This window comes from Anolis carolinensis, chromosome 1 (assembly GCF_035594765.1).
Source record: "Anolis carolinensis isolate JA03-04 chromosome 1, rAnoCar3.1.pri, whole genome shotgun sequence".
Classification (NCBI taxonomy): Eukaryota; Metazoa; Chordata; class Lepidosauria; order Squamata; family Dactyloidae; genus Anolis; species Anolis carolinensis.
The window spans coordinates 238,570,957-238,586,335 of NC_085841.1; the positions used below are offsets into that span (position 1 = coordinate 238,570,957).

The 15,379-nt window shown below is 42.0% G+C and overlaps 1 protein-coding gene across 2 annotated transcripts; it reads right to left on the reverse strand.

Moving 5' to 3' along the window:
* Positions 1 to 125: 125 nt before the first annotated feature.
* LOC100560301 (glycine N-acyltransferase-like protein 3) lies at positions 126 to 13,905 on the reverse strand. Of its 2 annotated transcripts, none has more exons than XM_016994699.2 (6): positions 13,669 to 13,905; positions 6,687 to 6,793; positions 5,560 to 5,727; positions 4,271 to 4,397; positions 3,377 to 3,506; positions 126 to 1,996 (listed from the first exon to the last, which is right to left on the reverse strand). In XM_016994699.2, the coding sequence occupies exons 1-6, from the start codon at positions 13,814 to 13,816 to the stop codon at positions 1,534 to 1,536; spliced, it is 1,143 nt and encodes a 380-aa protein (XP_016850188.2). In that variant the 5' UTR covers positions 13,817 to 13,905; the 3' UTR covers positions 126 to 1,533. The 2 variants fall into 2 exon arrangements, with proteins under 2 accessions (XP_016850188.2, XP_008109964.2); XM_008111757.3 differs by having other exon boundaries at positions 5,620 to 5,727; positions 13,669 to 13,903.
* Positions 13,906 to 15,379: the final 1,474 nt, after the last annotated feature.

Sequence of the window (15,379 nt, forward strand, 5' to 3'; positions counted from 1 at the left end):
GTCGCCCAAAGTCCTAGTCCAACATTATACCACACTTGCACCAGGCCTTTAGGGATTGTTGTATTTAGGAGTCAAAGAAAAGCAAGCGAAACTTGGGTTGGTGGAATAATTGGTAAAGCAAATCATTCAAGTATATAAAGACATGAGTTTAATGAACAAACCTGCAGACTTAACATGTATGTGTTCAAAAGCTGTTGCTTCGTACTGCACTGGTCTCACTGCTTATGTCACAGGGTAAGCTGTTCTCATTTCTAAGAAGCTAAATCAGGCATCCTCAAACTGTGGCCCTCCAGCTTTTTGGGTCTCCAACTCTCAGAAGCCCTTGCCAGCTTGTTCATTGGTCAGATAAAAGGGAGTGCACAATACAAAACCTGCCTTATTTTTCACCAAACTCTTAACAACATGCCCAGTGCTTTGGGGATGTTCCTGTAACTCCAGTGGGAATTCTTTTATGTTCTTTGTATGACAGTAAATGCATGGCAGTGCTATATAATGCTCAAGGTAAATTGCTGTAGTATAGATACTTCATTGGTTATCTGTGATAATATTACAGTTATTTTGACCCGCCATTTAGCTGATAGAAAGATGAGTTGGGCTTCTAACACTACTTTTAGTATGCTTTTGGAAGAGCTGAGTTGAACAGTGAGATCTGTATATTTCCCCTAAGCAGCTGAAGGGGAAAAAGAATGGACCTGAGGCTATTAGGAATGGCAGGAGTTGAGGTCCAAAACACCTGGAGGCCTGAAGTTTGCCCATGCCTGCTCTAGGAACACTACTTTGGTCTTTAAATAGGTAGATTGCCCTTTTTAATACTAAAAAGCACCTTTTTTGAAGCTAGAAGTAGACTTCTGGCCACTTCAGAATCCTCCCTCCATTCAAAAGGGTACTTAAAGGATTCATAGGCAGAATTTTTCCCTCTCCTTGGACCTCAGGGAAGTTGCCCATTTAGTGTATTATTTTCAAACCAGTCAACATCCAGCAATAGACAAGTGTCATATTTTATTTTATTTAAGAGTCTATTCATGAACAATGTGTTGTCAAGGGCTTTCATGACCAGAATCACTAGATTGCTGTGAGTTTTCCAGGCTGAATGGCATGTTCCAGAAGCATTCTCTCGTGATGTTTCACTCACATCTATGGCAGGCATCCTCAGAGGTTGTGAGATCTCTTGGAAACTAGGAAAGTGAGATTTATTTATCTCTGGAATGTCCAGGGCAAGAGGAAGAACTATTGTCTGTTTGAGAAAAGCGTGGATGTTGCCATTGGCCACCTTGATTGGCATTGAATGGCCTTGCAGCTTCAAAGCCTGGCTGCTTCCTGCCTGGGGGATCATTTGTTGGGTGGTGCTAGCCTTTTCAGCAATTTACTGAGCCTATGTGAGAAAGCATGAGTGGAGGAAAGAGATACTGTGGCAGGACTGCAATTTTAGATTGTCTTTCTATTGTCTTCTGTCTTATGAGAAAATCCCAAAAGATTTCTTCCTGTCACCTGATTGGCCATGAGGCTAAATTTGGGATTTAGTACCTGGAGAGGTTAGGTTAGAGGTGACTCTGTTGTAACTGGTTGAGTATTTGGAGAGCCAAAGGCTACAGAGGCCTGAGGGGTATACAGGTCGTAAAACAGAAAGCAACTGGTGAAGTGGGCTCCCATGTTTTTCATAGCCCTTTGCATAGCTGTGTTGTTTTCCAGAACATCTCCATACACTGGAAAATCAATGCTGTGTAACTTCTTTGTCAGTGCTGCCATCACCATCTGAATATAGCCTTTGCCCCGATGCTCAGGCATGGTGTATGCATGAGTCAAACTCCCAAACTGATCCAGAAGGACCCATGAAATGGGGCATCCTCTGGCATCCAGAAGACAACTGCTAGGGAAGCATTGGATTAGCTGAGATAAGTACTGCAGGCTCTGTTCAGTTCCCCCGACGCTCCAAGTCTCATTCAGCAGGGCAGCATGGGTGATTTTGAGGGATGAGGGTTTCAATTTTGAACCAGACCTGAAGAAGGAAGGGACAGTTAAAAGAAACCTACCGCTGTGAAACTAAGGACCTCATCACATTGAGGCTGGGTATTGTCACAGATCGTGGCACATCCGGGGTGGCCCGGCTTCCCCCATTGTTTCCTATACAACACAGGAAGCCTCCTGTTTTGTCGGTGGCCTCTTACCACACTTGGACTTCAGTTGAGGCACAGAATCCTACTGAAAGTAGATTGACATCATGTGTTGGGAGCAGCTGGGCTCTCTGCCTCAACTGAAGTCCAAGTGTTGTAGCACATGCAATTTTGCCTCTCTGATGAAGTCATATGTCACTGAAAGGGCAGAAGCCAGCCTAGGTAGTGCCTCATCATCCAAGTTCAATTCTGACAGGGCTGCTGACTGAGATGGAATGGTGGACCTTGTACCAGCCTTGAGTTTAAAAAAAGCAATAAAATATCATTTTCCAAAATAGGATATAGACATGTCCTCTAGGAACAGTCTGGTTCTTCTTCATCTCTACTTAACATGGTGAACAGCAAGCTTTTGTTCAAGACTTCTCACATAGACTTATTTTTCCAAACTGGAGGTAAGAGAATTTTGATTTCTTGTTTTGCAATTTCAACTATTGGGTATACGTATTTTCTGAAGGAGTGGCACCCAAAAGAATGGATCTGCTCTAGCATACCACAGAACTCAGTGGAAGAATATGTTCTGTGGCTCTTGAGTGAATTGGTCAAGTGCCTCATTTAAACTGAGTCGTTACTTGGAAGGCATAGTATCAGTAAAAATTTGACTGGAGGTAATTGCATGGCACAAATTGTATAAGAATAGTGGATGCAGTGGGGATAGTTCACAGTTGGAGGTAAAATATTTTGGAAGTGTTGCCCCCTTGAAAATAAAAGTATTTGCTATAGTGTTCTGCTCTGCTGCTCATCCACAGTTCTTCATTCATTCTGCTCTGAGTTATGCAGAGAAGTCATGTACCACGTATGCTGGACTACATTTCATCTTTCTTAAGCCTTGCAAATAAAATTTAGGGTGATTCTGCAAATGTTGATTGGCCTTATTAGTCAGTTGGTTGTTTCAACACTTCTGTATGCTGGCATACAGAGATAGGAAAAAAGTAGAAACTTCTCTGCTACTCTTGGTGGGTTCCTGAGTATCTGTCAGGGCAGGGGATGCTAATGCTTACTCCCTGAAAATGGCCATTCTGTAAAACTGCCATACAAGTCTCCTTCGAGTTTGTTCTTTTTCTATTTTCTCCCTCTACTACAGATCCCCAATCATCATGGGCTGCAAGGGAGAGGTCTCCATCACTCAGCTAAGTTTCTAGTTCCTTGGCAACTGTCCTGCACTCTGGCTTGTGTCCCACAGAAGCCCCTGAATCATATATCAGTACCTGGCTGCAGCAGCCGGCAAATGTGATGGGTTCTGCAGAATAAAAACTTGGGACCGAGTCAACAACTTTGGAGAAGAACACCTGGCAGCAGCGAGGCTCCGGGACTTCTGATACACACCGACTTGCAAAACTAGGGAAGAAAAAATTGAAATGGGGTATTAGTGGGGAGGGGCTTGAAAGCTAAACCAAAATAGTACATTTTTTAAAAGCCATGGTGCTTCTAACATTAAATTCACATTGTAGTTAAGGGAAAAGCAAAATAGTTATATCTTCAAGTCACTTTTGACCTTATCACAGGTTTTCTTGGCAGGGTTTGTTCAGAAAGGGTCTGTCTTTGCCTTCCTCTGGGACTGAGAGCACGTGACTTGTTTAAGGTCATCCAGTGGGTTTCCAGGTCCAAGCAGGGATTTGACCCTTATCTTGAGTCATAGTCCAACACTAAAATCACTACAGCATTTTGTGTCCCAGCCAAAAAAATTACCGTCACAGAATCCTTGCTCTAACAAATAAAGAATTTGATCTTCAAGAAGAATTACCAGATACAAAGTGCCAATTCCTCTCTGATCTTGAAAGTTAAGCAGGGTCAATCCTGGTTAGTTCTAGGATGGGAGATTGCCAATTAATAACAAATGCTGTAAACTATTATTTCAGACAAAGAATTGGCAAAACTACCTCTGAATATTCCTTGCCTAAAGACTTTATTGAATTCCTGGGCTCCCCACAACTTGACAGATGACTTGAAGGCATATGCACACAGTGAAACGGATTAATACAAGACAGATGATAATTTAATATGTGTATACTGATTTTGAAATTCTTTGGGGAATGACCACAAGAACTTTGAAAATGCCAGATTAGTGTAATTGACACATACATATGACTTTGGTTGCTTACCCTGTAGTAGAAATTCCTGTTTCCAGTCAATGGCATCAGTATCTTTAACCAATTCCTCAAAGGCACTCAGGAGCCTACAGAAAACTGCACAGGACTGGGTGAAGTAGTTGGTTTCTGATGGTATTTTCTAGATAAGAGTATACAGGGAAATTTGGAGGAAATCATGATTTTGCACGCACACGGCACTGCAGATCAAGAAGTGAGTGAAAGTGCTTTAAAATAAATTGATTACAGTTGTGTAATTATTTTAGGGGGAGAGCTGAAAATATCCATAGCATTCCCCCTCCCTTTTTATTTGCCAAATAAATGTACCATAGAAAAAGTAATTCACCTTTAGATGAAATACCAGTTGAGTGAAATTCATGAAACCGATGGCAACAAATTATTTTATGTACCAATGAGATTACTCTCCTCCCCCTCCACTTGTAATGCATCATCATTTCATAATTTTTGGGTATGATTTGCAGAAAGTTTCACTCTTTTCTCCTACTCCACATCATTCACACCATTTAAATAGTGTTGCTACCCTCGCACCAAAGCCCAGCCCCTAGACATTGTGAGTTCAGAGGTGACTGACAGAAGGTAAGTCTGGTTCTCCTGGTCTCTTGACAATTTACAGTATATCACCAAGGATTTATGACAATTTTATTTGGTGACAGTAACAAAATAATCCTCTTCATCCTAAATCATATTGCTGGAATAGAGAAAAGCTTGTTAAAACCAGGAGTAATTTTAGAGTGGGGAAAATTGTAAGCGAGGTTCGTTTGGCCAACTCAGAACAAATTCTTCAGCCCAGAATTCCTTTATTTTAGATCCCAGTAAATATTAATTTTATTATATCTTTTGCTCCAGCCAACATCTACTAGATTAGCATGAATTGTGTCACTATAGAAATGTGTGTTTCATCTAGGCCATAGCTGTGGGAAAGTTACTTTATACAATACAACTCCCAATCCCCGGACAGCATGGGCACCATTTGATGGATTTTGGGATTAAAATTTTAAAAAATGTCTTAGGTTTACAATGTGTCCACCATTACAGGGAAAGATATGATCCTGTTGCCTCTGTATTGGGACTCAGGCTGACATGTGGTGGGCTTGACATTTGAACAGTTCCTTTGTGCCAGTCTGGATGGCATGTGGTGCATGCTTGTTATGAATTTGCATGTATCTGTACACAAAGTGACAACTGGAAATGCCTTAGCCTTTCCGCCACTGTTTTTTTTTTCATACTACCTAGAGCTGCATAATATGCCTCTTCAGTCATGCAATTCAAGCAGGAAGTCCTACCTGTTCAAATGACAAAAAATCATTTCTTAGATGCCCAGTACTTTCCATTTCCACCAATACCTCTCTTTGGGGCCGTGCAATAACCACTTGAAAGTTGGGCCAGGAATCTACCAGAACCTCCTGATGAAAAGCGTTTCCCTGGCAGATGTTCAGCACAGCTCCATAGACCTAATGGAAGAGGAGAAATGTGTTTTTATCCTGACCAGAGATTCAAAAATGTTTGTTTTAAGCTATAACTCCTAGAATGTCCCAAAGAGTACGGGAAGTGCCTATGATCCCTGAATAGTGCTGAGAACTGTGGTCCAAAAAAGTAAAAATTTTCCAGGTTCTGATCCCAACAACAGAAACATTAAATAGTGCTGCTGTGTTTTGTTTTTGTTTTTCAACTGGCTTACAAGTGATTTTGTGTCATTTTAACCCATCTTTGTCAATCCAAGGTCATTGTGAGCTAGGGCTGATATGTTGCATTTCTATAAAGTACAGTAGAGTCTCACTTATCCAACACTCGCTCATCCAACGTTCTGGATTATCCAACGCATTTTTGTAGTCGATGTTTTCAATAAATCATGATATTTTGGTGCTAAATTCATAAGTACAGTAATTACTACATAGCATTATTTCGTATTGAACTACTTTTCCTGTCAAATTTGTTGTATAACATGTTTTGGTGCTTAATTTGTAAAATCATAACCTAATTTCATGTTTAATAGGCTTTTCCTTAATCCCTCATTATTCAACATATCCGCTTATCCAACGTTCTGCCGGCCCGTATATGTTGGATGAGTGAGACTCTACTGTACCACTGCCAGGAATAGTAAGTGTCTTGACTGCCTAACATTTTCAAGTTCATGTGCAGATTTTTGAGTAAGGGCCAAGTATACTAGTGGTTGTCTGGAACTGGACACACTGAGATGAACCCTGAATGCATTTTATGGTGCTCTGTGGCAGTCATCTAGGACGTAATATGAGAAGGTGCTGCAGACTGGTCTCCTTATGATGTTTGCAGAAACATTTGGATGGGATGCCCTGCTCAGGTGGCAGAGGTATTGTGACTGGTATGGCCACAGGTCTACCTACTGGGATGCTAAATCTGTTCCAGAAAAGAGCAAAGGATGGCCCCATCTCACCTTCAGAGACTCTGGGAAGCAACATCTCAGCTCTTCCTTCAGTACTTGTAGCTCATCCTGACTGCTTAACACCAGCATCCTATGGGTTGACTGGGCCTCTGCAGGCTCTGAAGGTGAAGACAAAAGGGTGATGGCATTGATAAATGCATTGCGATACACGCCTTCGTTGGAACAAACATCCCAAATGTAGAGAAGAGAATTCAGACTTATAACTTTCCCAGGTTCAGGGCTCACAATCAGCACAACAGGATAAAGGCTTTTTTGTGTGTGTCAGGAGCAACTTGAGTCGCTTCTGGAGTGAGAGAATTGGCCGTCTGCAAGGACGTTGCCCAGGGGACACCCGGATGTTTTTGATGTTTTTACCATCCTTGTGGGAGGCTTCTCTTATGTCCCCGCATGAAGTTGGAGCTGATAGAGGGAGCTCATCCTCAGTCTCCCCAGGTGGGATTTGAACCTGGCAGCTTTCAGGTCAGCAACCCAACCTTCAAGTCACTTAGTCCACTACGCCATCTGGGGGCTCCAGGATAAAGGCTACATAACATACTCAGAGCCTGCCCTACCATTGAATACAGTGAAATGGCTATTTCAGGCGGTAGATGCAGGTAGGAAGGGTGTTGGCAGATCATAGAGAGCATAGAGTTCTATGCACTCTACATCCCATGGGTTAGCCTGTTGCCCTTGTAAGAGTAATTAACGCTATGCTGTTTACTTATTTCTTTCAACACAAGAAGAGATTCCATAGTTTCTTGCTTGCCCCACTTTTGTAATGTTGTATTTAGATTCATAGGAGCCCCTGGTGGCACAGTGTCTTAAAGCGTTGAGCTGCTGAACATGCAGACCGAAAGGTCACAGGTTCAAATCGGGGGAGAAGAGTGAGTGGCCGCTGTTAGCTCCAGCTTCTGCCAACCTAGCAGTTCGAAAACATGCAAATGTGAGTAGATCAATAGGTACCGCTCCAGCAGGAAGGTAACGGCGCTTCATGCAGGCATGCTGGCCACATGATCTTGGAGGTGTCTACGGACAATGCCGGCTCTTCGGCTTAGAAACAGAGATGAGCACCAACCCACAGAGTCGGACACGACTGGACTTAACGTCAGGGGAAACCTTTACCTTTACTTATTTAGATTCATGTTGATTGAGTAAAGGGAAGAAGTTTTTTTGTTTTTTGTTTTGCTTTGCTTTGAGTGCTTCCTATCTTCACTTCACTCTTTTAAAGAGTACTTGGAAGAGGTGAATGGAAAAAAACCAAAAAACTACTTCAGTTTAATTGCTGTTCTCAAAGCAAGAGCACTAACCACACAAAGCTATGTTCAACATATGCAGGTGGTTGCCATGGATTTATCTTCCCCTCCTCTCCATGTGCCCTGGTGTGATCCCTCTTGATCTTGTTATCTTGCCAAGAGAAGTGTATATTATTATTAGACTCAGCATGTTTCTGGGAAATGTGACCACAAACCAAATTTTTGAGGGCACAATGGTCGCCTAGGACCAGGAGCCTCTTTCATGCACACATTTAAGGGAGGAAGCAGGGAAAACATTTCTCAGAATCAAGAGTCAGAAAAGTTTCTTTTTGAACTATAACTCATAGAATCCCTCATTGCTGATTATCACCAAAGTAAAATTTCCAAGCTTTCTGTGTAGTTGGCACCCATCCAGCAAGCCATTGGACAAACTGGGTGCATCCATGTGAATGGGGCTACTTTCCAGCTGATCTGGTAACACCAGAAACCTCCATTGAATGTGGAAACTGAGAGAGGAATGGAAGAAATGATACATTGAACTGGTCAAGTATAAAGTTCAGGATTTAATCATTACCAATACTGGTGCTGGACATCTGTCCCTTAATCCTAGATGAACAACAGCAATTACACAATGCATTTCTTTTTTAACTTTGAGAAAGAACTCAGGCATTCTCTGCAGGTCTGCTTAAGGTCCTGGACTTTCAGTATTTCTCTCAAGAGGGAAATTTGAGCAGATGCAACATTTCAACTGAAGGACAAGCTGTGTCTGTTGAAAGCTTTCTTTTACAGAAAGCATTTCTATTAAAGATACAAATAAACAAATGTATTTGGATTCATATAGTGCTCTGACTCAATCTGAATTTATTCATTTATAAGACTGAGTCATTTTTGGCACGTCAAAAAGAATTGTACATGTTAATCTGCAAACATAACAGAAGCAGCAGTAGATGTTAGTAGTGCCTAGAAGATAAGAAAATTCAGTCAGAATCTCTATGATAATTACAAATGGTTAAATTAGAACTATACCCTTGTGACTCTTACATATTCATGATCTCTGTGCAGCGTCTAGTTTAGAGGCTAAGCAGGGAGCATGAAAGTCCTCCAATCCCCACTTACTGGGAAGCAGCTCATAGAATCATAGAATAGTAGAGTTGGAAGAGACCTCATGGGCCATCCAGTCCAACCCCCTGCCAAGAAGCAGGAAATCGCATTCAAAGCACCCCCAACAGATGGCCATCCAGCCTCTGCTTAAAAGCCTCCAAAGAAGGAGCCTCCACCACAGTCCGGGGGAGAGAGTTCCACTGTCGAACAGCCCTCACAGTGAGGAAGTTCTTCCTGATGTTCAGGTGGAATCTCCTTTCCTGTAGTTTGAAGCCATTGTTCTGCGTCCTAGTCTGCAGGGCAGCAGAAAACAAGCTTGCTCCCTCCTCCCTATGACTTCCCTTCACGTATTTGTACATGGCTATCATGTCTCCTCTCAGCCTTCTCTTCTGCAGGCTAAACATGCCAAGCTCTTTAAGCCGCTCCTCATAGGGCTTGTTCTCCAGACCTTAATCATTTTAGTCGCCCTCCTCTGGATGCTTTCCAGCTTGTCAACATCTCCCTTCAACTGTGGTGCCCAGAATTGGATGCAGTATTCCAGGTGTGGTCTGACCAAGGCAGAATAGAGGGGGAGCATGACTTCCCTGGATCTAGACACTATATGCCTATTGATGCAGGCCAAAATCCCATTGGCTTTTTTTAGCTGCCATATCACATTATTAGCTAATGTTTAACTTGTTGTCCACAAGGACTCCAAGATCTTTTCACAAGTACTGCTGTCAAGCCAGGCGTCCCCCATTCTGTATCTTCTGTAATAGTGACAGATATTCCTTGTTTTTGCCCCTCACAGAATCACTTGTGGTAGGAAGTAGAAATGTTTGTTAGCTGCGTCCTGATCAACAAGGGAAGAGATCCCCATTGACTGCAGAGGCTGCTGCCTAGTAAGCAGGATTGCATTCATTGTGTAGCACTGTAACTACATCTATAAATCCCATGCAGGATTCTGGTAGGAGTGAAAATCATCAAATGCCCATTCATGGTGTTTGGGGTTCTGTAGTGTCCCTTGCCCTCTGTAATCTTGATTCTTAATCCAAAAAAAAGAAGAAGAAGAAGAAGAAGAAGAAGAAGAAGAAGAAGAAAGAAAGAGAGAAAGAAAGAGGGAGAGAAAGAAAGAAAGAAAATCATCAAGTTATCTCCTGACATACATATGGAGGATCTCCAAAGCTTTAGGTAATTTGTCTCCTGATGCATGAGCAAATAATTCTGATATTATAAAGAGTTTCTAAAGAGGCTTTTGCAAGTGTGGTGGGAAATTTCAAAGTGACAGCCTTCCGTTCCTGCATTCTGTAGGAAAATCCGTAGTCATGTCCTCATTTAGGCGTAGATGGAAAATACATTATGGCCCGCTCTATTGAAATCATGATATAGCATGTTAATGAGCAATTTAGAGCAGCGTTAGATAGTGAGATCCAAGCTGTGGGTTAAGCCTGGTGAGAAAAAGAAGCCAATAATTTCCAGAATATAACTCATAAGTTGAAGCAGAAGCCACCAAGGAATTTTATTTAATTTCAGCTGAAAGTGATGCTAGCCTGTGATAGTTCACCAAAAATATACTGAGATACATAACCTAGCAAAGCATGTACTTTTATACAGTTTTCAGGTTCAAAATTCCCACTGCCCCTGGCTGGATTCTGCCTTGTTGTGATTGGCAGGGGCTCCCTGGAGAGGTGTGAGCTTTACACGCCTCAGCCAATGAGAGAGCGCTGCCTGCCTGTGACGTTTCTCCCTGGCTGGCCAATGGGGGAGATGGAGGTGCGGCAGCAGGAGAAGCAAAGGCAAACATATGTTGATGATAGGATTAATGAGTGACCTTATGGCGGGTGCTTTTTCAAGCGGTCTGGTGAGAGCTTCAGGGCCCTGTAAGCTGGACCTGACTATATTTATTTATTTATTTATTTATTATTTCAACTTATATGCCGCCACTCCCCTAGAGCTCAGGGCGGCTTACAAGAAAGGCTAAAATCTAACAATTTAAAAACATCTTTAAAATATCTTTAAAAATAATAATAATTAAAAAAAATCTTTAAAACACTCCCCCAGTTGATACATTGATTGAAATAACAAGTCTCTTGAATGAGAGTCTGATATCTGAATGCCAGCCCAATTGTCAAAAGAGCAGCAGCATCGGAAATCTTGATGGGATTAAGATGATTCAGAGTCCAAGGAGGGAGATGGCTTTGTCTGGACAGCTGTGGCTTACCCTTGTCTCCCTGCGGAGGGGGTAAGCCTTTTTGGTGAATGATTAGAATATCCAGATTCTCAAATGATCTGGCCTTGACCTCCGAGGTTTGAGAAGAAGTCCATTGTTTTATTTTCCAGAGGGCGATCATGGTAATCCATACTTGTAGTACATGGCCTGAGGCATCCTGATGGTGCTCAGGTCAGGATGGTGTGCTGGTCAAAAGTTCACATCAGGGTCATAGTGCTTCTTTTATAAGGGGCAAGATATCATAAAGTATAATAATAAAAATAAAATAAAATTGATGGGAGACACATGTGAGATTCACAATGGGGGAGAAACATGAGATCTAGCATCCCATGTGTTGGGAGACAGATGCAGGTAGTCCCATGAGGCGTGCAAAGGGCTTTGATCTCCTTTGTGTTTCTTGTGGGGAGGAAAAGAGAGGAATCCCAGAGGTTCTCCAGCAGCCCAGCAGGCAAAGGGCTTTTTGGGGTTCCCCTAGAACTGGAAGACGGTGCAAGGGGTACATGGGGTTCATGCAGGGAAAGGGGAAAGGGGTCCCTGATATCTAAAAAGTTCATAGGAAGGGGAAATGAATGGCAAGGAAAAGATTATAAAGCATAATGTTTTCTTGGCTAACCTTTAGCCTAGATATGTAAATGTGTCTCAGCCCAAATGGGAGTCCCTTTTGTTTGTGAGTCATTGACTGAGATGGGAAACAATTAGAAGAGTCGTTAATTCTTTGGCCCAGGTGTGGCTCAGATGGAAAAAGTCAAATAACTTTTGTGACATGGTTTCCAGTAATAAATTTGTTACATTCTGCTATAAATATATGAAATATAGGACGTAAAGCCTTGATTAAATGTACACACTATCTAATATGGGAAGAGTCCTTGTTGTTGTTGTTGTTAGTGCTTTGCAAATTGACCAAGACTTAACCCTTATGCTCCAGCCTGATGTCCTTGTCCTTAGCAAAACTATAAGTGATGATCTTTTGTGTGTGTGTGTGTGGGGGGGGGGGGTCACCTTCGACTTCAAGCGGAAGTGGAAAATCTATTTTGAATAAAGAAGAATTACAATGTTTTGAACAATGTGTCCAATTCTGGGCACCACAGTTGAAGGGAGATGTTGACAAGCTGGAAAGCATCCAGAGGAGGGCAACTAAAATGATCAAAGGTCTGGAGAACAAGCCCTATGAGGAGCGGCTTAAAGAACTAGGCATGTTTAGCCTGCAAAAGAGAAGGCTGAGAGGAGACATGATAGCCATGTACAAATACGTGAAGGGAAGTCATAGGGAGGAGGGAGCAAGCTTGTTTTCTGCTGCCCTGCAGACTAGGACACGGAACAATGGCTTCAAACTACAGGAAAGGAGATTCCACCTGAACATCAGGAAGAACTTCCTCACAGTGAAGGCTGTTCGACAGTGGAACTCTCTCCCCCGGACTGTGGTGGAGGCTCCTTCCTTGGAGGCTTTTAAGCAGAGGCTGGATGGCCATCTGTCGGGGGTGCTTTGAATGCGATTTCCTGCTTCTTGGCAGGGGGTTGGACTGGATGGCCCATGAGGTCTCTTCCAACTCTACTATTCTATGATTCTATGAATTGGAAACCCAATTAACATTTTTGAAAAAAGTAAGTGTGATTTAATGAGTGTTGGCTTTATTAATGAGTTCAGTATGTAGACGAAGTGTAACTGATGGATAAAACAGAGAGAGGTAGATTTTAAGGATAAAATATAACTGCAGAAAAGATAGTTGGAGGTCATTTCCCGCTAATGTGTTAATTGTAGTTTGTGCTATATATTCGTTTGGCTAGATTTTTGTGTAGGAATGTGATGGGATGTGTATGTACCGGTAGTTCTGCAGGCTGCTATGGGTTTCTGGGATTTGTAGTTGAAAAGTTTTTTTCCCAATCTCTGTCCGTAAGCTTTGTGGAATTCAGTAGTGCTTGCCTTTGATCGCAGATAATCAGTTAATGTAACAAAAAAAGCATTAATCCCCTTGAAATCGAGCAATTTAAGGCAGTCACAGACAAATATTTAGCTAAAAGCTTTTAGTTTGAAATTTACAGAATCTTGCAGAAGTGTACTATCATTTAAACTGCTAGTATAAATTAGTAAATCAATCGAATAAAAGGAAACAAGTTTGTTATTCTTCATGGTTTGACTTCTTCTATATTAATTCAACACAAACAATATTCAAACTCAAAAGTTTCATTGCCATCGTAGGCTGGATCTACACTGCCCTATATCCCAGGATCTGAACCCGGATTGTCTGCTTAACTCATATAATCCAGTTCAAAGCAGATAATCTGGGATCAGATCCTGGGATATAGGGCAGTGTAGATAGATACAGCCTCAGTCACTTATCAAAACAAGGAGAGCATACAACTGACTGAATTCCTTTTGAACTGCTCCATAGTTCTCCTTAATGCTCCCCTCCAACCACATTACTGCGCTTACCTGCCCAGCAAGAAAAATCGGAAAGGCTTTTCCAGCAGTGGTCTGTTGAGTTGTAAGCGGTATTTAGGATACAAGTAAGTAGACCCAGGAGCCCCCACTGGCACTGTCCTCTTCGCAACAGATACAAGTGGTGTGCACACCTACACATTCACACTCTTTCTTTACCCCAAGGTTGAAGAAACCCAGAGAGAAAATGTCTCACCCCAGCTTGGAAATAATCCTCCTGTCTCCTCTTGCACATAAATAATTGGGTTAATTATTAAAAACAGAATCCGCTATCCAAGTATAAAGGGGAAGAAATGATTAAACGAGAAAGAACTGTGGGGAAACATGCAGCAGTAATAATTCTTTAGCCTCAATTCTACTGAAAGTCCCAACTACAGTAGACACAGTGAATGATGGCATTTTTATTAGTCTTGGATAGCCATTTCATAAATGGTTCACTAGGTCTGCTCTAACAATGGGGGATCTAACAATAGGATTTAGCCTGGTTTAGTCCAGGAATAGGAATTGTATGGCCTTCTAGAAATGATTGGACTGAAACTTCAAAATTATTCACCCTTGTCTATGCTGTCTTAGGCTGGATCTACACTCCCCTATATCCTGAGATCTGATCCCAGATTGTCTGCTTATCCAAGATTATCTGGCAGTGTAGACTCATATAATCCAGTTCAAAGCAGATAATCTGGGATCAGATCCTGGCATATATGGCAGTGTAGATCCAGCCATAATGTAGGGACCATAAACCAGAAAATAGTAAACTTTTGCCTAACATAGCTTTGCCTCTGCATATATCATATAACCTTTATATAGACAATATAAGCACTTTGTATGAACCAAAGTAGTATGTGCAACACAGGGCCTGTGCCCCTCCCTTCTTGGGGGCTGGTGCCTTTCTCCAGGAAGTTCCAAAGGGAGAAGAAAGCTCAGAGAAAAAAAGTTAGGTCATTGGTATCACTTGTGCCAAGTAGGTGTGGAAGGTGAGGAAGAACCTCAGCCATTGGTCAATTTTAGATAAGCCGAGATATAAAATTCTTTGTTTGCTACGCATATGTTGCGATGGCCATTTGCATGGTACGGACCCACAAAATGGGTACCTATGGCTGTTTTGCCTTATCATCAGCTGGGATAATAATAAAAGGCTTGTTTTATTGCTCTCCTGGAATTCTCTCCTTTTCTTCCTCGCCGGGCTAGGTTCCAACAATAGGCTCATATAATCCCATTCAAAGCAAACAATCTGGATTATCTGCGTTGATAATTGGGACTATATGACAATCTGGATCTCGCCTTAGATTGATGGAGTTTGCAGCTCAGCAACATCAGAAGGCCTGCGTGATTTTCAGTTCTGTCTTAATGAAGCAGTTACACTATATTTTAGTTGCTTCCGGCTAGTGATGACCTTTGGTTTGGACCAGGATATCTGAAGAGCCGTCTTCTTCAGTATGAAGTTGTCTGCTTATGATGCCATGGAGTAAAGCCAAGAAGAGTACCTTTTCAGTGGTTGCACCTAAGTACCACAACTCTCTCCAGATGAAGGACCAGCAGTTCCCTTCTTTTATGGCTCCTTTTCTTTGGGTCATAAAGGGTTTATCCATTCTCTAAGCAAATGAAAACTGTCTGGAGATGGGTTTTCAATGAATATCAAAAAAACCAATGCCAACCCAGAATGAGATGATGCTTGTGAAATGGTGGAACAAATGAGATGATGCTT

Excerpts from the sequence above, each read along its gene's own strand:
- LOC100560301 (XM_016994699.2), bottom strand. The coding sequence starts at position 13,816 with ATGTGTAGGTGTGCACACCACTTGTATCTGTTGCGAAGAGGACAGTGC. Across the intron at positions 4,398-5,559 it reads ATTTTTTGTCATTTGAACAG|AAAATACCATCAGAAACCAA; the intron begins GTAGGACTTCCT and ends ACTCTTATCTAG. Across the intron at positions 3,507-4,270 it reads ACAGGAATTTCTACTACAGG|TTTTGCAAGTCGGTGTGTAT; the intron begins GTAAGCAACCAA and ends TTTCTTCCCTAG.